General features: G+C 53.9%; 1 protein-coding gene across 1 annotated transcript in view; it reads right to left on the bottom strand.

Annotated features, from left to right (window-relative positions):
- LOC133356398 (membrane-associated guanylate kinase, WW and PDZ domain-containing protein 1-like) overlaps positions 1-24,492 on the bottom strand; it is a 76,726-nt gene that overhangs the window by 8,926 nt on the left and 43,308 nt on the right. Inside the window, 16 exon segments of the mRNA XM_061573905.1 lie at positions 6,860-6,998; positions 7,289-7,432; positions 9,424-9,475; positions 9,847-9,920; positions 9,922-9,935; positions 10,225-10,416; positions 10,628-10,891; positions 11,473-11,665; positions 13,410-13,504; positions 14,401-14,593; positions 16,457-16,485; positions 17,969-18,242; positions 20,661-20,959; positions 22,124-22,309; positions 23,781-23,842; positions 24,206-24,263. Of these exon segments, the coding sequence (XP_061429889.1) occupies positions 6,860-6,998; positions 7,289-7,432; positions 9,424-9,475; positions 9,847-9,920; positions 9,922-9,935; positions 10,225-10,416; positions 10,628-10,891; positions 11,473-11,665; positions 13,410-13,504; positions 14,401-14,593; positions 16,457-16,485; positions 17,969-18,242; positions 20,661-20,959; positions 22,124-22,309; positions 23,781-23,842; positions 24,206-24,263 (2,268 nt within the window).

The raw sequence follows: 24,492 nt of genomic DNA, 5'->3' as shown, positions 1-24,492 counted from the left end.
ACGGCACTACCCTACAACACGGCACTACCCTACAACACGGCACTACCCTACGTCACGGCACTACCCTACAGCACGGCACTACCCTACAGCACGGCACTACCCTACAACACGGCACTACCCTACAGCACGGCACTACCCTACAACACGGCACTACCCTACAGCACGGCACTACCCTACAACACGGCACTACCCTACAACACGGCACTACCCTACAACACGGCACTACCCTACAGCACGGCACTACCCTACAACACGGCACTACCCTACAGCACGGCACTACCCTACAGCACGGCACTACCCTACGGCACGGCACTACCCTACAACACGGCACTACCCTACAGCACGGCACTACCCTACAACACGGCACTACCCTACAGCACGGCACTACCCTACAACACGGCACTACCCTACGTCACGGCACTACCCTACAACACGGCACTACCCTACAGCACGGCACTACCCTACAACACGGCACTACCCTACAGCACGGCACTACCCTACAACACGGCACTACCCTACGGCACGGCACTACCCTACAGCACGGCACTACCCTACAACACGGCACTACCCTACGGCACGGCACTACCCTACAGCACGGCACTACCCTACAACACGGCACTACCCTACAACACGGCACTACCCTACGGCACGGCACTACCCTACAGCACGGCACTACCCTACAACACGGCACTACCCTACGGCACGGCACTACCCTACAGCACGGCACTACCCTACAACACGGCACTACCCTACGGCACGGCACTACCCTACAGCACGGCACTACCCTACAACACGGCACTACCCTACAACACGGCACTACCCTACGGCACGGCACTACCCTACAGCACGGCACTACCCTACAACACGGCACTACCCTACAACACGGCACTACCCTACAACACGGCACTACCCTACGGCACGGCACTACCCTACAGCACGGCACTACCCTACAACACGGCACTACCCTACAACACGGCACTACCCTACGGCACGGCACTACCCTACAGCACGGCACTACCCTACAGCACGGCACTACCCTACAACACGGCACTACCCTACAACACGGCACTACCCTACAACACGGCACTACCCTACAACACGGCACTACCCTACAACACGGCACTACCCTACAACACGGCACTACCCTACAACACGGCACTACCCTACAACACGGCACTACCCTACAACACGGCACTACCCTACAACACGGCACTACCCTACAACACGGCACTACCCTACAACACGGCACTACCCTACAACACGGCACTACCCTACAGCACGGCACTACCCTACAACACGGCACTACCCTACGGCACGGCACTACCCTACAGCACGGCACTACCCTACAGCACGGCACTACCCTACAGCACGGCACTACCCTACGTCACGGCACTACCCTACAACACGGCACTACCCTACAACACGGCACTACCCTACAACACGGCACTACCCTACAACACGGCACTACCCTACAACACGGCACTACCCTACGTCACGGCACTACCCTACAGCACGGCACTACCCTACAGCACGGCACTACCCTACGTCACGGCACTACCCTACAACACGGCACTACCCTACAACACGGCACTACCCTACAACACGGCACTACCCTACAACACGGCACTACCCTACAACACGGCACTACCCTACGTCACGGCACTACCCTACAGCACGGCACTACCCTACAGCACGGCACTACCCTACGTCACGGCACTACCCTACAACACGGCACTACCCTACAACACGGCACTACCCTACAACACGGCACTACCCTACAACACGGCACTACCCTACGTCACGGCACACCCTACAACACGGCACTACCCTACAGCACGGCACTACCCTACAACACGGCACTACCCTACACACGGCACTACCCTACGGCACGGCACTACCCTACACACGGCACTACCCTACAACACGGCACTACCCTACAGCACGGCACTACCCTACGCACGGCACTACCCTACAACACGGCACTACCCTACAGCACGGCACTACCCTACAGCACGGCACTACCCTACGCACGGCACTACCCTACAACACGGCACTACCCTACAACACGGCACTACCCTACAACACGGCACTACCCTACAACACGGCACTACCCTACGTCACGGCACTACCCTACAACACGGCACTACCCTACAGCACGGCACTACCCTACGTCACGGCACTACCCTACAGCACGGCACTACCCTACAGCACGGCACTACCCTACAGCACGGCACTACCCTACAGCACGGCACTACCCTACAGCACGGCACTACCCTACGTCACGGCACTACCCTACAGCACGGCACTACCCTACAGCACGGCACTACCCTACAGCACGGCACTACCCTACAGCACGGCACTACCCTACAGCACGGCACTACCCTACAGCACGGCACTACCCTACAACACGGCACTACCCTACAGCACGGCACTACCCTACAGCACGGCACTACCCTACAACACGGCACTACCCTACAACACGGCACTACCCTACGTCACGGCACTACCCTACAGCACGGCACTACCCTACAACACGGCACTACCCTACAACGCAGCCCAACAATACGGCTCGACCCCACAACAACACAGCCCTAGAACGTGGCTCGACCCTACAACAGAACCCTACAATATGGTCCTACAACACCGTACGGCCCTGACACGGCTTTACGACACAACACTATGACACTACACAACACTACAACACGGCCCTACGACTCAACACAAACCTACGAAATAACCCAATGACACGATTTCACGACATGACTCCTAAAACACAATACGAACCTACGACACGACCCTGTGACACATCCTTACAACTGTAATATCTCAACCCAAAACTTGAATCAACTCTATCCAACAATCCAGTGGTGTGATATCAAGGGCATTATTACGACAGACATGACCCACCCACGCTAGACGTGCAGTCATCGCTGGTCGAACGTGCAACGGACCGGTGCCCGGGTGGCACCAAACACTAAAACCGCTGAGTTACGAGAACGGATCGAATGGCGAGTGTGTGACCTACCTACACGCGTCAGCAACTGCGAGGCTCCGGGCCTTGCGCATCACTACGCCTGCACCCGGCAAGCGCAGCAGTAGCGAGCGAGTGCGTGTGGTGGCGCGACACGGAACCGTTTAATGGAGCCCTGGCCGTACGGAGTCTGGGCTAGGGCGCGCCCCGTGCTGCAATCGTGGTGCCGCGGTGGGGCACACGGGGGTGGGAGCCGTGTGCTGCGATGCACCAAGCGGCACCGACAGCGGCGCTTGGTACAGGGGGTCATTACCCGTCCTTCTAACAAAATGTGGTCCTTGGTAAATAAACGAGGGATTTCCACCGTTGGCTCGGGCGATGAACTCAGGTGAGATCCACCTGGTTCTCACCATGCTTCAGGAGCCATGATGTGTTTTGACCGATGGATGCCAACACGTTTTGTTGAGCACCCGATCTCGGTGAGATCCATGCCGTGCCACTATCACCGCCTGAATCCCTGTGGGAAACAATCGAACTGCAGCCAACTCTCCCAACAGCTGTCCTCACCGTATATGCCGCTGTGCCTACATAATCAGCACTGGCCATGGTGATGCACGCTTCTAGTCCTATGTGGGGATTTTTAAAAAATCGATGGCTAAATGTGATTCGCAGCACCATCGTGAAAACTAATTTTGAACCAATATCACGCCTTGGCGAGGCTCTACTGTACAGTTTAAATAGACCTGGGTGGACTGAAAACTATTTTCAGTTTGCTCTGTGTGTGCACAGGGTATATCTGTGCTGTGCATGCTGTGTATGTGTGCTGTATGCGTGCTGTGTATGTGTGCTGTATGCGTGCTGTATGCATGCTGTGTATGTGTGCTGTATGCGTGCTGTGTATGTGTGCTGTATGCGTGCTGTGTGTGTGCTGCATATGTGTGCTGTATGCGTGCTGTGTGTGTGCTGCATATGTGTGCTGTATGCGTGCTGTGTGTGTGCTGCATATGTGTGCTGTATGCGTGCAATGTGTGTGCTGCATATGTGCGTGCTGTGTTTGCATGCTGTGCGTGTTGTGTGTTTGCATGCTGTGCGTGCTGTGTGTTTGCATGCTGTGCGTGCTGTGTGTTTGCATGCTGTGCGTGCTGTGTTTGCATGCTGTGCGTGCTGTGTGTTTGCATGCTGTGCGTGCTGTGTGTTTGCATGCTGTGCGTTTGCATGCTGTGCGTTTGCATGCTGTGCGTGCTGTGTGTTTGCATGCTGTGCGAGCTGTGTATGTGTGCTGTGCGTGCTATGCCAGGATGGGAGTGCTCCTTCACGTGGCTCTGTGAGCACTGGGGAATTCCAACCCCTCTGCTGCCTCCCGTCTCCTTCCTGCCCACACGCACCGCCCACCCCGACCTGGACGTCTCTGCATCTCCAGTGTCTGTGCTGCATGTATGATTGGTCACCTGATAATAAGACGCCATGTGACATACACCACAGGGTGGCTTTTGGGTCACGTGGCTATTGGCAGGCCTTTGAAGGGCTCCGTGGAGCACGTGGTCAGCAGGGCTGCGAATGCTGCACTGTTTATATTGGGAGGTCTGTGGCAGAGTGAGCAGCACGGGCCAGGAGATGGACTTTCCAGCACTACAGAAGTCAAGTAATCAATGGATCCCAAGATGCTGCTGTTGAGCTGTTCACTCAGGGCCATGGTGAAACGAACCGACTGAGAGACCCTGTTGTAGTGTAATCCATCCTCCCGCGCACTTCTGTCCCTCGCCCAAGCAACAGCCTCGACCTCTCTACACAAAATCCAGGCTGCGTGTGTGTGACCTGCGCAGGATCATCACGAGGACCCTCCCTCCGAGCCACACCATCTCAATTCAACAGGAGCAACTGAGCAGAGCCACCAGAGTTGTGGAGGAGGTGGTGGTGGTGGTGTTGACCATGCAGGAGTGAGTGGGTGATTGGGCTGATGACCAGGTGAGTGGAGACAGCGAGTGAGCGGGTGAGAGAGCTGATGAGCAGACTGTTGAATAGGTGAGTGAACGAATGAGGATGTGTGTGAGTGCATTAGCAGGAGAACGGATAAGCAAGTGACTGTGACCGAGTGAGCGAGTGTACAAGCGAGTGAGCAGATGAGCAAGTGAGTGAGCGAGACAGAGGATGAACAAGTGTGCAAGCTCGCGAGCAGAAGAACGAGTGTGCATGCAAGTGAGCCGTCGAGGCGAGCGGGCGGACAGGCGTGCATTCAAGGAGCTCGCGAGGCTTGCAAACATTTACAAACCGTCTCGCCCAGGGAGGCCCAGAGGAGGAGGGAACAAAGGGGTTCGTACTTGTGTCATTTTTGCAAATACATGAAGAGATGGGAAGGAACCACCCCTGAAGGGAGACAAAGGAGAGCCCAACATTCAGAGTTAGAGAGTGGGGGAGCGAGGGTGCACAGACGCCACGTGGCGTCTCTCAACAAGCCCTGATATAAATCTGCGGAAGCGACAACTCCCTAATCGCACGTGGGAACAATGGATTCCTGTCAATAAAGTTTCAGCGCTTCACTTGGAAGGGTGCAACTGGAATCTGGTGTCGAGCACAATAATACAATTTTTATCGCGGAAGCATTTATGCAAATTGCGTCTCAAACGCTGCAGAGTTCCTAAAGCGCGCAGTGTTTGCACGCACGCGCAGGAATCTGCAGACCATCAGAATCGGCTCCAACAATTGCCCAAACTCTGTGGTCCGATATGGGATGTTTGGCCCGCACCAATAATTGGTGTTTATACATGCCGGAGGAAACCGGAAATCCGGCGAAAATCCACGTGTGCGAGAGGGGGCAAAAGACTCAATCCCCGTACAGATAGAATTTAATTAACTTGCTGTACTGCCATCATACCCTGGCCGGAAGCCAGGCGATGGCAACCAAATTGTGAAATGTTCTGCAATTTGCCAACCATCCCTGCATCCACAGGGCTGGATTACAGATGTGTTGACAGTACAGTATTACTTCCGCAGATTTCTATTCAGCATGCACATTATACCCACACACCAAAGACATTGCACGCTTACACATTTACAAAAATCACTACAGGAATATTTTTTACACACAATGCCAAGGTGACGTAAAAGCCTGGAATGTGTCTGAACACCGGTAAAGAGTACACAAGTAGGGCACAGAGTTACGGACCAATCCACAATGCCTTGCAGGCTCAAAAGAGTTACCTATGTGAACATCGACCTGAACGTTTACCAAGAGCCTAGACCGCGTACCGAGAGCCATAAAGGTCAGAAAGTATAGCCTTCTAAACCGCACAGGCAGCAGAACCTTGGGAAACTGTGTAACAGGGATCTCATTTGCGAGTGGCACCATCTCTCTCGCTCAGCGGTGTTGGGATGACCGCTACGGACAGTGGGGAGCCTCCTTTTAGTCATCCGATGGGGTGAGGTCTCCTCCTTGGAGGGCGCCGTGATGCAGCCGCTATTGGTTGCATGGCGAGTTCACTATCCGACGCACAGATGATGGACTCATGCATGCATGGGAGTGACGCGCAAGCGTTCGTGCGTGCAAGAGGCTGCACGATGACCAGTGGACAGAAAATCGGTTGCTCACTCGTTTATACGGAGCTTTCAGTGTTATACCCTCACGTGTAGTATTGTGCTAGCGATCCAAACTCCCCGAGAGGTCAAACGCGTCCAAGCAGGACAGTCCCGAGCAAGGCTCGGTGGAGCGTTTTCCGCTCCGCTCTTCTCATGTGCTACGCGCGTCTTAATGGGTGCTCGCCGACAGCGCTTACGGCAACAGCAGCAGGGTGGTGAGCACGGGTGAGCGCTGCCGAGCACGGAGGTGTGTGCGGTACGCGTGTACTCATCGCCACCGGAGCGATGCCTGTGGGTGAGGGCGTCCTCGCTAACCGTAGTCTGTGACGGGCGCGCCGCGTCGCTTGAGGAGCAGGTGTACGCGCCGCCCGCTGGCCTTGATGGCGTCGATCGCGCGCTGGTACGTCATGTCCTTGCTGCTCTCCCCGTTGATCTCCATGATGCGGTCCCCCACCTGCGCGGGACACGGGGACTCGCGTCAGCCACCGACGTCGTCATCCGGGAGATACGAGACGCAGAGCGGGACTCGGGGAACTCGATTGCGAGGTGATACTCACCCCACGGGGGCACGGCGAGACCTGGGATGTCATGAAAGCAAAGCCAGGGATCGCAGGAGACCATGGACGCGGGATATCAAGAAACCAGGATACCGAGGGCAAAGGTTCTGAAGGACCCGAGGAGATCCATGACCCAGGAGATGCACAATCCGGCAGCCGAGGCAGCTGCATGCACGGGAGACGTCACCTGTATTTTGCCGCTGCGCATGGCGGGGCTGTCGGGCGCGAGCGACACGATGGTGAGGTCGCGGTTGAACTCGCGGCCCCCGTCCAGCTTCAGCCCAAACCCATAGGGGCCCCGCTCCAGGTCCACCAGATAGTACATGGACACCTGCGGTGGCGGCGAAAAAGGCAAGTGCGGCTGCTGAATGAACACCGAGGTCCGCGTGGCACGCACGAGGGAGAGGGGGGCAGGCCTCGCCTGTCCAGGACGGACGGTGGCGCCCGCAGCACCATCGCGTCTGGCGCTCGAACCAAGTCCAGCCAGGGGACTCCCGGGGGCAATGGTGAGGTGCACGGCGGGGTTACACCGGGGTCACGGCGGGGTCGTGTGCTGCCACGGGCAGAGCCGACCCCGAGTCACCAGGGTCGTATCGCGGTGAGCAAAGCGTCACACAGCAGCAGTAGGCCCATCCGCCCAATGCAAACACGCAGTGCGTGTGGGTGGTCTGTGTGTGGGGTGAATATATGGTTAAGGTGTAGTTAGTGTGTGGTCCGTGCTTCGTTAGTGTCTTTTCAAGTTAATTAGTTCAGACTCATCTGATACCTAATGTAAAGTGTAGAGGCCAATATGAAGTCAGTCTGGGTGGCACCGTCAGCTGGGTTCAGTGAACCCATAGGCTGCAAGGTGCACACCTCTTGGTGCGACTCACAGGGTAGAGCAAATTATTGTGTACTTGATTCATGTACACAGTAAACCCACGCTATACGCGAGTTATGGATTTGCGAGTTCACATATTTGCGATTTACTAAGTGCACGCTAATTCCCTATTCGCGACCCGCCGGACTCCAGTACAGTAAACCCTTGGATTACGAGTAACTTGATCTGCGAGTGTTTTGCAAGACGAGCAAATCTTTTTAATAAATATTAATTTGATAAACGAGCGAGGTCTTGCAATGAGTAGTACGTGTATACGCTTTGTCTGCCGAGCGTCACGTGATCACAACTGATACACGAGTGCTTTGGATTACAAACACGTTTCCGGGACGAATTATGCTCGCAATCCAAGGTTTTACTGTATTTGTGAGTGTACGTAGTGCCAGACCGCCGATACCGGGGAGGTACGTGTAGAATGTTGATACATTTGAAACTGTCTACGAAGATTCGGCACGCACCCTCAGCTGCCCGCTGAGTGCTTAGTCTCACAGTAAGCTATTGTGCATTTTTACTTCATACGTACTTACAGTCGACTCGTTTATAGATACTCTTTGGTTCTTTCGGTAAAGTCACGTAGTTAGAAATGAAATAAAATAAATCACGACGTTTCGATCGCAACATAAGCAGTCGTCATCAGGCAAAAAAGTCGGCCTCTAAAGGCAAACTTTATAAAGATTTGGGGATGGGCATAGCCCCCCAAGTGTATCAACAGCACCAGGAGCACGGGCGGTGCACGAGTGCCAATGCTATTTATTTCTAACTACGTGACTTTACCGAAAGAACCAGCAGTCACGAAAGCTTCAAATCGTTTATACATTTTGGTATAAACGAGTCGACTGCGAGGTCCATTAAAAAGAACCCGAATACAATCAGGGGAAGTGTTGCTGCTGCACTTCCCCAGTGGTAAAACGATAACTGTGTGTTATCAAACACCGGCATCTCCAAAGGAGCCATCCTCCTGAATTCCTCGCCAGCACCAGCACCAACCATCGTCGTCGTAAAATCATCATCAAATGTAATATTTTAAAAAATATCATTATTTATTCTTTATGTATTGTAGTCATTGTTATTAAACATTTAGCAATTCCCCCTTATGTTCACTCGTACCAGGAACGTAACCCCATTTTTCCCAATGGAACAAGGTTTCTGCAAGGACGATGCATACATTATCAGTGTGTTTTTTGTTTGCATTCTGACTGCAGGTATTGTGGTTAATGCAAACATGATTCCTCGTAAAAAAAAAGGTTTCAGTTGTGTTGCCAGAAAAAAGGGTAAACAACCTATTATTAAGGTTTCTGCATTCACGAATTCTGCATTCGTGAGGGTTTACTGTACTTGTTAATGTGTACATGTGTGCGTAGACACTGTATGTGGCTATCTTGGTGACATGTGCCGACCCTCTGTGCCCAATGACCTCTCCTCCTCCCCCTCCTTCCCCCCCTCACCTGTGAGGACTTGGGGTCGGGTTTCACGTCCTTCCTGCTGCGCGGGTCAGGCCTGGGACAGCAATGGCACAGGAGAGGGCATCACGACTCAGCTTGCACGACATTGAAATCTTCTCGTTATTCTCTCGCCGCGCAGAGTTTGCGTTTACTCTGGACGTGCGGGCGTCGGCTCAACTCTGTCATGGTTTGATGTGGGAGGTGGAGGAAAGCGACGTGCATACGAGGGGAGAGAATCCAAATCTTTTCCCAAAGAGGTGAGAAACCGGCTGTGTGCGTTGCCTCTACAAGAAAACCCCATGCTGCCTGTAGGCTCTTGGCAGATGCACCTGTTATACCCAGACGCGCCGGTTACCCCATCATGCGAGTCACCACGACGTGTCTCGTCGTGTTTGTCATTGTGACGCGTCTCGTCGTGCGAGTTACCCCAGCGTGTCCGTGGAGCGGAAAGCGCTGGACGCATGGCTGCCGGAGAAGTTGTCGTCGTTGTTGATGGGGGATGAGGGCGGCCGAGTCTGTAGGAAACACGGCGGAAGTGAGCATCGCGCTCGCGGCGTGGGAACGTGCTGCGTCCACCGCTGGCTCGGTAGTGGGCGCGAGTGTGGGCGCGAGCATGTCAGTGGGCATGTCGACGAGCGTCTTCGTAAGCTTTATAGTGAGCGTGCTAGCAAGTGTGCCAACGAGTGTTCAGGAGCGTATTAGCCAGTGTGTTAGTGGGCATGTTAGTAAATTAGTTATTGTGTTAGTGAGTGCGGTGAGCGCGGTGAGTGCGGTGAGTGTAGCGGGAGGAGGGAGGGGTCTTGCCACGGGCAGGCACGATGCGTAGGAGGATGGTGTTGCCCTCGGCCTTAATGAGGCTGACGATCTGGTCGTGGCTCAGGTGGACAATAGGCTGCTTGTTCACCGCCACGATGCGATCGCCCACTTCCAGCTGGCCCGAGCGCGACGCTGGGCTGCCCTCCACGATGCGGTCGATCTTGTGCGGGACATCCCCATCTGCACGAGGCCCACAATCCCACTCAGCCTCGCACCACGTGGTCCCACCGAGCCTTTGTCTTTGTTACGTGGCGAGGATGGGTGGCGAGTGTCGGTGCTGTGCTGTGCACACTCCGGTGTGGCGAGTGTGGTGTATATAGTGTGGGTGGTGAGTGTGGCGTGTATGGTGTGGTTCGTGAGCGTGTCTGGCGAGCGTGGGTGCAGCCCGTACCCCCGTGAGTGCCGTTGCTCTCTGGGAAGGGCAGCGCTGAGATGAGCACAAATCCGAAGCCCTCGTTGTCCCCGCGGTGCAGGAGGACGTCACGTGTGCCGCCCGTGTAGGCCCCGTCCCCCCCGAACGGGGCGCGTGCGTTCCCGGACCCTGGCGGGCCACCGGGGAACCCCTCCCGGCCACCGGGGAACCCCTCCCGGCCACCGGTGAACCCCTCCCCGTGCAGCAGCGTCGAAGAGTCGTGCCCCTGCCACTGCTCTCCCTCTGTTGTGGTGGCACGGGGGTCGGGGGTCAGAGGTTAGGGGTCCACATAAATCTGGCGCCCAATTACAATCGAGGTTTTGCCCAATTCGGCAAAATTGTAATGCAACTAAATTAGTTGAAACCCGATTCATTATCGAATCACTCCGGCCACTCCTCGCCGGTTGGGATGGGGGTTAAAATACTCGCACACACTCACCTACGGATTCACACACAAAGACACCCCAGTATAGCCTTAACAGACTGTTGGGGCAAGTGCTGTAAGCGAGCACCTATGAAGGCCAGAACGGTACACGAGGGGGTGGGTGGCCAGCACCACGCCCAACCACCTTTGTCTCCCCAGTGGCGATATTTATACACCGCACCAGGTACTCATTTGAGGCCGAGTCGACCTAGGGGAGGCCCAGGACCGGTTCAGATAATCGTCACTGGTGTTGGCCGAGGGCCACAATCGAACTCAGGATGTTGGGTTCATAGCGCAGTGCGCTAACCGCTGCGCCACCGCTCGCCACACACACTTGGCGCTCTCACACGCACCCGTGAGCCCCGAGAGCCCCGAGAGCCCCGTGAGGGTGCGGCGATACCTGCGGGCGAGCCCCGGCGCCGCACGGTGAGGCTGACGTCGCCCTTCTTGGCCGCCTGCTGCATGAGGCCCAGGACGTGCGTGTGGGACTGGCCCAGCACGGCGACGCCGTCCACGCTCACCAGCTCGTCCCCCGTGCGCAGGCGCCCATCCGCGTCCGCCGAGCCCAGCGGCACGATCGAGCCGATCACAATCTGATGCACGCCAACACCGCCGGTCACAACAACAACACCTTCACTCACCCACTCACTGCACCTTGGATTTCTGTTTGCACTTAGTCACATATTCACTTTAAGATGTTTTTTGTTCATGTTTTTTGGTTTTTGTTTGTTGCGGTTGCACCCGATTCAAGAGCCGAATGGCTCACAGGGCTATACCTAATAAATGAACTTGAACTTGAACCCCAAGTCACAACAAACACCCTCACTCGCACTCAATGGCAAAGATCACCCATCCACAGCCTTCACAGACTGAGGGAAAGTGCTGTTAGTGAGCACCTATGAAGGCTGGCATGGCACACGAGGGGGTGGGTGGCCAGCACCACGACCAGCTACATTTGTCTCCCTAGATGCGATGTTTACACATCGCACCAGTTCCTCATTTGAGGCCGAGTTGACCTAGGGGAGGCCCAGGACCTCTGCAGATTATCGTCACTGGTGTTGGCCGAGAGCCAGAATCGAACTCAGATTGCCGGGTTCGTAGCGCAGCACAATAACCACAACACTACCGCTCCTCACACTCACATATATATTTGTAGTGACATTGCGGATGTCACTGTGTAATGCCGGCCCTAGAGAGGCACGGCGTGCTGTGTGTTGACATCGCGGGCACCACGTACATGTGGGTGCAGTACCGGCCCTAGAGGGGCTCGGTGAGCGCTGGACTGGCAGTGCTGGATGGCACCACGCTCTGTGTGCAGTGCCGACCCCTACAGGTTAGGGTGTGAGAGTGCCGGCCATGGGGTTACTAAGGGCCATGGCACTCTGGTTGACCCCGAAGGACACGTGACCGGTAAAGTCTACACAGGGCCCCCCCAGGTGGGGGCTAGGGGTGGTCGGTCACGTGTCAGGGTCGAGATCCTGCTCGAGGATTCTAGAAGGTGGTCGTGGCTAAGGGCGGAGCCAGCCACGCCACAGAGGATATAAGCCGGGTCCCCGAGAGGGACCGGCTGCTGTTGTTCATCCTGAAGAAATCTACGTTCTACGTCCTACAGACTCTCCAACACGTGGACCTGGACCCGAGCTGGGGCCCGGTCCGTTGTAGATACTCCCAGTGTGATTAGTGTAGTTAGCCGGGTGGTCCACCACCATTGGTTGTTATCCGGTTAAGGGACAGTTACCCCTTTGTGTTGGTGTTAATAAATGTGTTGCCTCCAAAGAGTACGTCTGTGACTCAGTTGAACTCACTACATATATACACACAAGCATACATACAAGGACTCACAGGCACTCCCCACTTCACGTGCCGCTCCCCACACACATCAACTACACACTCTCACTCTATCACTGTCCCACCCACTTGCCACGCTGCAGGTCACAACAATTCCCATTCTGCTTTTTCCCTCGCACCGCTCCACGCGATGTTCCCACAGGAGTTCCTTCCCCTCTAGAGGAGCCGGGGGGTGGCGGCGTCTCGAACCAGAAGCAATTTATCCGAGCTCGGTAGACTGATCGCCACAATCATCATCACAAGCGACCGATCGTGTCGCGCGACAAACGCGCATCCCAGCATTTTTGTGGCCGCTCTGTTAAAGGCAGGGCCTGGTGTGGGCCATAGTGTGCAGATGAACCAGATAGGATTTATGTGAGAGAGGATTAAAAAGCACCACACCCAACTTGCTTGCAAAGTTAACTATGCAGTGTCAATGCATCAGGCTGTGTTCGTGGCGGTATGCTGCCAGTGATGGCACAGTGCCAGTGGTGGTGCCGCGCCACCCACGGGTTCTCCAGGCTCGTTCCCCCCCAGGATGCGGAAGCCGAAGCCGCTCTCGTGCCGCCGCAACAGGATGTCCATCTCCCTGTAGTCGGACGCCGCTGTGGGGAGACACGCGGCATGTGAGAGGCAGCCGGGTGCATGCTGCCCTCGGCCAAACGCCCGCCTGCCCGCCTGCCCGCCTGCCCGCCTGCCCGCCTGCCCGCCCGCTCGGGGCAGTGCCCCACCACCCCGAGAGATGAGAGCTCTGGAGACGCGAACTTCACGTTCGCGGTCAGGTGCACAGGATGGAGAGGTGCACGCCTACGACTCCATTGAGAGGAAGGGTCACACGTGGATCAGCAAGCGAGCCACTACACCGACAGCACATGGCGTGTGTCGGCACGTGGGCTGCCAGCGCACTCCAGTGTTATCAGGTGGTAGGCCAGTCTGTGACTGAGACTGTTTCTTTTTCGATTTAAAGCTTTCGTGACTGCAGGGATTCATCTTCTTGTGCTGTTCATTCAGACTCTGTCGCCTCGACGGACCTGGTTTTCACCTGAGGACGGCTGCTTGCGTTGTGGCCGAAACGTCGTGAGAATTGTTTTATTATGTTTTATTTTTATTATTTTATTACTTCCCTTCTACGTGACTTTACCGAAAGAACCAAGAAGATGAGACTGTTTCTTTGGCCATGGCAAAATGACTTCCAGTGGAACTGAAGACCCCTCTGCTGTACACAATACGGTAACCAAAACACACGAGATAAACATTCCACGGTATTGCCACTGCTCCCACACAAGACGTCACACGTCCAACGTTTAGCACCAAACGGCCAACGCAAGAGCACGGCCGTCAACGAGACGGGATGGTTCTGCAACGCCGCAGCAATGGTTTAAAATGCCCGCACTAACGAGCGTCGGGGGCAATCAGCGCACTCGGAGCCGGTGCTAAGACGGCTCGCACATCCAACGGGGGCGGTGCCGTCGGCCAGGCAGCCTGGCATGGGGACACTGACCCTTGCTGTCGAAGATAGAGCGCGACTCGCGGTACAGGCGGTATGCGTCCGGGTGCCGGCTGTCGGGGCTGCTGGAGGGAGTGGGGGAGCCGGAGCGGCCACCACCACCGCCGCCACGTGCCAGCCCCTGGTTCACCAGCGATGGGAGCATCACGTCCTGACTCGACTGAGGCACAACGTGCCGCCTCGGGCCCTGAGACACACACACACATACACGTAGGTATAAACACGTGGACACACACACGGATACACACAGACACACATGGATATGCATACACAAATGCACGCACAAAGAAAAATGTACCCTGTTAGCGAGCAGCACCTATGAAGGCCGGAACAGCACACGAGGGGGTGGATGGCCAGCACCACGCCCGACCGCCTTTGTCTCCCAAGTGGCTATGTTTACACACCGCAGCAGGTACTCATTTGAGGCTGAGTCTACCTAGGGGAAAGCCTAGGATCCATTCAGATAATCGTCACTGGTGTTGGGCGTGAGCAGGAATCGAACTCGGGTTGCTGGGTTTGTAGTGCAGCGTGTTAACGCCACACTACCCCTCCCCACGCACACACAGAAACATAATAATGCTACACAAGGTGTTTAAAAAAGATAGACCAGATTTGAAATCGCTATATCTCTGCAACCACGAACCGCCCATGCATGAAACTCTTACCACTTGAAAGGGCGGGGCATTAAGATTCAAATGATTGCCGCTAGATGCCTCTCCCAGCGCACTAACAGCCCCTAACCTCAGTCATCCGCAAGACAACACTGCCTCAACGTTGGATAGGTCGTACGGGACCCCAAGACTTGGCGCTACACTCTTGGCCCCCAAGATTCCCAGACATCACGACACCCTGCGACTTTTTCTTGTGGGGATACGTCAAAGAACGTGGTTTTGTGCCACCATTAGCGACTAATCTGGATGACCTCAAAAACAGAATCAGGGCAGCGGTGACGTCAGTGGAAGAAGACACTTTGAGAGGCTTTTGGGACGAATTCAACTATCGTCTCGATGTTGTCCGTACAGCAGGTGGAGGGCACATAGAGCATTTATAAAATGGTTAGTAAAACTTGATAACTCATTAAACCTTTTGTAACTTTGTGTAATTGTAACATGTTGCCATCGTGTATTATACTGCTTTGAAATTGGGTCCATCTTTTTCAAACACTGTATATACACGCCACACATACAAAGCCAAATATCTCCATATGGCGTACACAGGCTGTTCGGGAAAGTGCTGTTAATGAGCTGGGAATCGCACCCCTACCAACAGATTTGTAGTCCACTAACCACTGTCACCACTCCATCGGACATTAAAACACGGATGCATACACATACACATTAAAACACACAGATACATACACATACACCAAAAATACACGCAAATACACAAACACTACTACAAATACAGACACTCATTCCCGACACACAACAAAGACAGATCCCTCATATAGCCTTAACAGACTGCTGGGGCAAGTGCTGTTAGCGAGCACCTATGAAGGCCGGAACGGTACACGAGGGCGTGGGTGGCCAGCACCACGCCCGACCGCCTTTGTCTCCCTAGTGGCGATGTTTACACACCGCACCAGTTACTCATTTGAGGCGGAGTCGACCTAGGGGAGGCCCAGGACCGGTTCAGATAATCGTCACTGATGTTGGCCGTGAGCGGGAATCGAACCCGGGTTGCCGGGTTCATAGCGCAGCATGCTAACCGCTACACCACCACTCCCCTAAATACACACACACACGAGCTGTCGCCTAAATCCAGCAGAGGTCTCCCAAACAAGCGATGCCCGGGCCTCGCCGCACGTGCCGTGTGCTACACAGGGAACACCGTCCCGGCGAGCGCCGGCTCCTACCGAAGCCGAGTCTGCTTAGGGGAGGCCCGGGCTCGGTACAGATGGCAACCGCCACGGGCAACGCGCACGCCCAGAAAGTGAGCGCGGAGGCCTGGCATCATAAACGAGGTTAACTGGGAGAGCGCTACCACCCAGCAGTGCCACGCTATGTTCTCGCAACTCTGCATGAAACGTGCGTAGGCATCGGCTACTCACCGGCTTGGGACTCTTCTGAAGGTAGGAACCTGGAAACAAGAACACACCACAGCCTTCACCACCGGGCGCACAATTCACGCGCTCAGCAGACAACACGAGCCAACGTGCACGCACACACAACCGATGTCAAATTAAAACAGGGTGTGGAGTTAAGGCTAAAATTATTTTCTCGTTGCTGCTTCCCAAAAGACAGCGAGACACACCAGCATATTCTTGGTTCTTTACCGAAAGAACCAAGAATATGAATCCCTGCCGTCACGAAAGCTTCAAATCGAAACAAACCAGCATGTAGCGCAGTCGGTACGCGTAGATCATCCACGTGTGCTCATCGCTGTTTAGTTCATCGCTGTACTTTGTTATATTTTATTTGCTTTTCTCTGTCATTTTGGTGAACAAGGTCACTCTTGCAAATTAGACTCATCCTGGTTTATATTATTTAATTTTATACCTACGTGACTTTAACGAAAGAACCAAAGAGTATCATCCTGGCTACTCGAGTACTCACCTCGGTTAAACACAACAAAACTTGACACGACCAAAATAAAATCTCTAACTTCATAAAATCATCAATTCAATTGATAATTGTTTATGATCGATACCAGTTAGACTAACGTGCCTCGTGCCTTTAGGCTCAGAGTATTGCCAAATCGGTACAAACAACATTGTGCAATCGTATCGGGGTGAGTCATTGAATTGCTATGGCCCGGGGAGGGGGGGGGGGTGGGAATCATTGTATTCCCAAGACGAGAGAGGCCCCTGCACCAAGCCTGCTGCTCTGTGTGGTGTTTGTCTGTGCGACGTTCATAAGTAGGCGTTAGGCTGGAGTGACACGGAACCACAGTGGGACCCGTGCTATGCCTGGCTGCGTTAACGTCAACACGCTCCACGAGATGCACATTTAAGGCACAGCCAACCTAGAGGAGGCAGTGAAGTGTGTAACTGTCAACGCAGGTTAGACACAGCCAGGCGTTGCTGCTGGCCGCACGATTATCAAATGCGTCTCTTGCCAGCCATGATGCCAACGGGTGTGACGATGCGGTTGCATTGATAGGCCGCGGAGGGCGACACAGCACAGATAGACACAGCGTAGAGACACAGCATGCCAAGACATAGCACACAGAGACAGCGCAGAGAGACAGCGCAGAGTGACACAGTGCAGAGACACAGCACAGTGAGACACAGCGCAGAGAGACATAGCATACAGAGAGACAGCGCAGACAGACAGCATGCCGAGACATAGCACACAGAGAGACACAGCAGAGAGGCACAGCATGCCAAGACATAGCACACAGAGACAGCGCAGAGAGACAGCGCAGAGTGACACAGTGCAGAGACACAGCACAGTGAGACACAGCACAGAGAGACATTGCATACAGAGAGACAGCGCAGACAGACAGCATGCCAGACATAGCACACAGAGAGACACAGCGCGGAGAGACACAACACGCCAAGACATAGCACACAGAGACACAGCGCAGAGCGAGTGTGAAGCCCGTCAGGCACCGTGCTCACCCCCGCGCTGGATCAGGAAGGTCACGGTGCTGCCAACGTTGAACTCCTTGAGCCTCTGCACGACCTGTGCGTGCTTGGCGCCATGCAGTCCCTCGCGGTTGATCTCGAGCAGGAGGTCGCCCTCCTTGAGGCCCCGGCAGCGCTGGGCGTCCATAACCTGCCGCACGCGCTGTCCGCTCGGCCCGTCCGCGATGGAGAACCCGAAGCCGCTTGCGCCCTTGGCCACGTGCACGGTGATGAGCTCGGGTTGTGACGTAATCGCCAGGGCCTTGTCCTGTCGGCACACATGCTCGCTGAGCGCCTACGAAGGGCGCCGGCGGCCCACGCTGGCGAAAAGGGATCCGCCGAGTCGACGGAGTGGAGATAATTCTTTCGGTAAAGTCACGTAGGTAAAAAATGAAATTAAAATCAATTTTAATTTTAATTTCATTTTTTACCTACGTGACTTTACCGAAAGAACTAAGAGTATGAATCCTTGTAATCACAAAAGCTTCAAATCTAGAATGGAGATAATTCATCGGGACGACGCTGTGAGGCATGCTGGCGCTGTGCGTTTACTCGCCTGCAGGAGGATCTGATTGGCCTACACCAGAGACAGCTTCTCTTATAGCTTAGTCTCATCAATGTTAGACCATAGATCGTCAAAAGGCGCACAGTAGTTACAAAGGCAATGAATAAAGATTCCTTGCAAAAGGTACTTATTTGGTGTTTGAACATCTTAACACCTGTTTTATTGCCAGAAAGGGTAAAACCTATTTCAATTTTTTATACTTTTGATACTGGCAAAACAGGCCCCATGATACAGCACTAAGTTGTAATGGATGACAGCGTGGCGTGTTGGAGCTGAGCAAGGTTACTTAGAGGGGGAGAGAATTCCATCGTAGATATAGCAGTGTTGTGGCCTGAAGTGTGTGGTGCGTGGGTAGGTGAATGGGTGGGCGCGTGTGATGTTGTGACCTGCTGTGTGGATGAGATGGAAACAGTCTGGTGGGTGGAGAACTCAATAATTAAAGTTCGTGGAAATACAATACCCATGGTAGAAGGGAAAACAGAGTGATAAGGGGCGACTAACCATCTGACTGCAGTCACTCAGCCTCATTGGTGGAGAGGGAAGAGCGTCCAGTATCTATAACACTGGTCAACAAAAAAAAATCTATCACATCTCATTTTTATGCTATCGGCATACCCCATTTTCATTGATTTTACCCGAAATTAACTCTGTCACTTATGATTGCAAGTTGTTGCGAGTCAGTGACTGCTTTAGTGTTAAAATATGGTGCTGTTTTTTTAGGATAGTGTGTTTATAATATCATTTTATGTAGATATCCACATTTATTTAATATTTTTCTTCTGCAGTTTTTATTGAAAATGCAATATTTGATATCTCAAAAACCTGATGTGATAGACAAAAACTGATGCCAGATTTGGAATCAGCACCCCAAAATTACCTTAAAACCGTTGGAATACCTTATGCCAGAAAAAGTGTGTTGACCAGTGTAAGTTGTCATCATTTACATTTGTCGGTAAGAGACAGCAGCCTATGAGATGGCGTGGGGGACTGGGTGAGGATGAACAGCTCTGAGGAATGGTGCAGTCGACTGTGGATCGATCTGCACTTTGTATCCTGTCTCGTTATTGGACTTCTCTGGACTCTGATTGGTCGTTGCATCTCATATGTGTGTTTGCACGCGCGTGTTCATTGTGTAGTGACATACGACATCACTACTGTGTCGAGACTACGGGCGTAGGGACACATGACGTCACTACTGTGTTGGCTCGGTCTGGGTGCTGTAGGCGGGTGTCACGGGGCTCGTCTCAAGCCGTGACACTCTGCCTGCACCCAACAGGACACGTGACCGGACAAAGGGGGGGCTAGGGGCCCCAGGGGGGCAGCTTGGGGGTCACGTGGTTGGGGGCCCGAACCTTCTCGAAGGATCGAGAAGGGAGACGTGGCCTGGGGCAGAGCCAGCCATGCCACGGGAGTTACGGGGGGGGTGAACAGAGAGCTGGGCTCTTCAACCCTGGGCTGAAGACACAGTATCAGCGGTCCTCGAGTCTCCGATCGTCTTTTTTATTTATTTAAAGCTTTCGTGACTGCAGGGATTCATATTCTTGGTTCTTTCGGTAAAGTCACGTAGAAGGGAATTTTGTTTTGTTTTATATTTATATTATTTTATTATTTCCCTTCTCCGATTGTCGTCAGTGACCAGGCAGCCCGTCACATGCCTTGGTCACGTGGTGTAGTATTCCCCGAGTGTTAGTGAGGTGAGGAACGGTGGTCATCACCTTGTGTATAATGTTAACGTTGGTTGTTATGCATTAAGAAATAGTGTTGCCTCCAAGTTGAGTGTGCGCATCAATTGAGCCCACTACAGTTGTAACACCAGGACAAAGCTGTCGTCAACGCGATGCTCTCTCTTGGTTCGTTAGCCCTCTCCAAATTCTCCGCTGCAATCCTCTCAAGTTGTCTTTCCTCGTTCGCATTGTAAAGCGCTGTGGGTTGTCACCTCGATATTTAAGCCCTAATCAGGGGGGAAATCATCGACCCTCAAATGTCGACTTCCTCTGCAGAAGGCAGCTGGTTCTGCAGAACTGGTGTCTGCCACGATGGATCACGAGCACCGGGGCAACAACGTGTGCCAACCCCACGCGATGCAACCCAACGCCCGGCGGCCGCTGTGACCCCGCTCACCTGCGGCAGGTTCATCTTGCCGGGCCGCGTGCCACCGCGGTACTCGGGCGCCGGCACGTAGGAGCGAGCGCTGCGCACGCTCATGGTGCGGCCGCCGTTCACGAACACCGGCTCATTCGTGATGGCCACCGACTTGACGAGGTGCGTGTTGGGGTCGTCGGGGTCAAAGGGCAGCGGGTAGCCGCGGCACAGCTCCAGGTCGATGTGCTGCCCGATTGGGATCGACTTGAAAATCTCGACCACTTGGGCGTGCGTGTGCCCCAGCACACACGTGTCGTTCACCCGCACAATCACGTCTCCTGGAGAGGCGTCAACAACCGGCAGAACAACAACAATAGTACGGTATCCTATAAGTCATATATAGTTATAGTGATAGGTTTTTACCCTTTCAACTGGTACAAAAACTGACACCTTTATACAAGGCATCATGTTTGCAATAACCACAACACAAGCAGTCAAAATGCAAACAAAAATAAACAACTCTGATAATGATATGCACTGTCCTTGAAGTTGATTGGTCCACACCTGAGACAGCTTTTCTTAGAGCCCAATCTCCATTGGTGTTGGACCAGATGACGCCAAATAAATAAACAAGCGACATCTCTCCTTCATAAATCTGTCCCTCTGCATAAACAATACAATTGTAATGAAGATAAAAGTAGATTTTACACTTTAAAATATGTTGTCTGCGTGTCACAACAGTGTTTGTGCCAGGCTAGGTCGACTTCGAGGCCAGCGCATTAAGTTTGGAAGGCTCTTGCTGCTGGCAGGAGGTCACGGGACAGACTCGGGTGCCATGGGTTGACTGATTGAGATGACTGGCAGATGTACCACCACCACACATGTGCTTTAGCTCCCCACACACAGGAACATACACATGTACTCCGTCACATGCACACAAAAAAGATGAAGAAACACGCACAAAGATGCAAGGCAGCACACACACACACAAAGACAAAGATCCCCCTTGTAGCCTCTAACAGACTGGTGGGAGAAGTGCTGTTAGCGAGCACCTATTGAGGGAGGATGGCACGGTACATGAGGAAGTGTGTGGCCAGCACCATGCCCGGTCGCCTTTGTCTACCCAGTATTGATGTTTACATACCCCACCCAGTACTCATTTAAGGCTGAGTCAACCTAAGGGAGGCCAATAAGCAATTCAGATATTCGTCACTGATGTGAGCCGAAACTGAACTCGGGTTGCCGGGTTTTAAGGACTCCACCCTCAGGTCAAACATGACACACACACATAGCATGAATGAACAAACATAAGGCAGCTCACACATGCGCGCATGCACAGACACGCACAAGCACCAACAGACAGGCCGTACGTACACATACAGACGCGCACACACAGACATGCATGCACAGACGCACCCACAGACAGGCTGTATGCACACACAAGGACACGATGCACGCACCGACGCGCACAGACGCGCACACACATGCACAGACGCACGCACCGGTCTCCATGAGGCCCTCTGCGGCGGCGGGGCCGCCCGGGATGAGGCTCTTGATCTGCAGGAACTCCTCGGGCTCATCGCCACCCACGATGGTGAAGCCGAAGCCGCGTTGACTTTTCTGCAGCCGCGAGCTCAGCGAGGAGCCACGCAGCTCCGTGGGGTCGCGCGTAAAGAACGGCTTCCCCGCTGCGAGCGCGCACACGGTGGCACATGGTGGCAAACACAAAGATCCCCCGTGTAGCCTTAACAGGCTGTAGGGGCAAGTGCTGTTAGCGAGCACCTATGAAGGCCGGAACGGTACATGAGGGGGTGGATGGCCAGCACCACGCCCGATCGTCGACTTTGTCTCCCCAGTGGCGATGTTTACACACCGCACCGGGTACTCATTTGAGGCTGAGTCGACCTAGAGGAGGCCCAGGACCGGTTAAGATAATCGTCACTGGTGTTAGCCGTGAGCGGGAATCGAACCCGGGTAGCCAGGTTCATAGCACAGCGCGCTAACCACTACACTACCGCTCCCCACTCATACACGTGTAAGGACAAAGATCCCCCCGTGTAGCTTGAACAGACTGTCGGGGAATGTGTTTTTCGTGAACACCTATGAAGGCCGGCACGGCACACAAGTGGGTGGGAGTGGCCAGCACCACGTGCGTCTGACATTGTCTCCCCAATGCTGTTGTTTACACAATACACAAGGTACCCATTATAGATAACTGGGTAAGTTAACTGCCACCGATGTTAGTCTTGGCCAGGAATTGAAATTGGGTTACCTGGATGATCAAGCAGTGTGCAAACCAACTGTGCCACCAGTATTTGCCCTAATCACCGACGCCAATGATGGAGCCGAGTGTAAATCGGCATCTGATGACAGGGAGCCCCCTCCGGCTCCATAAGCTGGGCTAGACCCACACACGCGGTCCCCGATTCATGCAGCTTGCGGCATCAGACAACGGCGCAAACCCCAGTGACCCTGTTTTGCTCAGATAAACAGACGTGGTCTGAACGAAGGACTGAGGTCACGGAGAGGCCACGTGGGTAATCGCCTTAGGCAGGCAGGCGGTCTGATCAACAGTTATCTCCCCAAAACCCTCGGCCCGTGCCAAGCCACAGCATGCCCTCGCTTGCTCTGTGACTGATGGGGCAATTGTGGAGAAAGTGGAGATGTTCCTGTACCTGGGCAGTGTGCTTATGACCAGCTCCGGTTAGGCATCTTTTCATCAGCTGCATAACGCTGTGTGGTGGTTGTCTGGCCTATCACCCCACACGAAGCCCTAGGTCTTCTCAGCCACAGTTAAGCTCACTCTCCCTTATCTATGCTTGAGAAACGTGGAACCCTTTAAAGGAACATCTGTGCCAGTTTGAAACGTTCAGGATGGCCTGCCTACAATCCACCCTGGGTTTAACCAGGCTGGATTGTGGGAGCTCACAGATCCTAGAAAGATCTAGACATGGTCCCATCAGTGAGCTCCTCCGACAGGCGAGGCTGCGTTTGCTGGGTCACGTAGCCTGCATGTACAGCCATCGAATGCCCAAGCACCTTCTGTTTTATTAATAAAGGGCGCTAAACGGGCGAGGCATGCGTTTCTGCATATGTGCGCGTGCGTGTATATCTGTGCACGTGTCTGTGTGTGTGCTTGTGCTGCGATGCCCTCCATACCTGGTTGAGGTTTCTTCGCCTCTGTCACGGGGTTCTCGTACTGCGTGCACTTGTTGATGTGGCTGTGGAGGGGGTGGCGGTGGCACAGTCAGTGAGGCCCAGGGCGTAAGTGGCATCCCCAGCGGTGCGTGATTTACATGTTAATTTTCAACATTGGGATGTTTGGCCAATACCAGTTACATTGCATGTGTTTTTAGTTATATGAGAATACCGGAAAATCTGGAGAAAACATAGACAGACGTGGGGGAAAATATACACCCTCCACACAGAAAAGTGCCTGAGTCAGGATTCAAACCCAAGGCTTCTTGCTGTGAGGCACGAGTGTTACTCCTGTGACATGGGTACAGCAGCTGTCTGTTACTGCTGCTTTGTGATCAGATTCTAACACAGAAGGGTCGCGGTGGTGGTGAGGGTGCAGGGCTCACTCAACGTAGTAGACTCCGTATTCCGGGTCTTCGATCCTCTCCCAACCGTACGGCAGCTCTGAGCCACACACGGACACAACACAAATCGTAGGCGCACGTTAATATTTCAATTTGGCGCAGGTATTCATATAAAGGGCTCCACAGTTTCGTAAACACAGAGAAGAGGGAGCTTCATTGTGGCTGAGAAGAGACAAAGCTTCATATGGAGCGATAGGGCAGACATTTTTCAGAAGGCGTTACGCATTTGATGAAAAGATGCGCTCGACTGATATGACGTGAGACCTCCG

Source organism: Lethenteron reissneri, chromosome 54 (assembly GCF_015708825.2).
Source record: "Lethenteron reissneri isolate LAM-NWPU_2019-01 chromosome 54, ASM1570882v1, whole genome shotgun sequence".
Taxonomy (NCBI): Eukaryota; Metazoa; Chordata; class Hyperoartia; order Petromyzontiformes; family Petromyzontidae; genus Lethenteron; species Lethenteron reissneri.
This window is presented reverse-complemented; position numbering and strand designations above follow the sequence as displayed.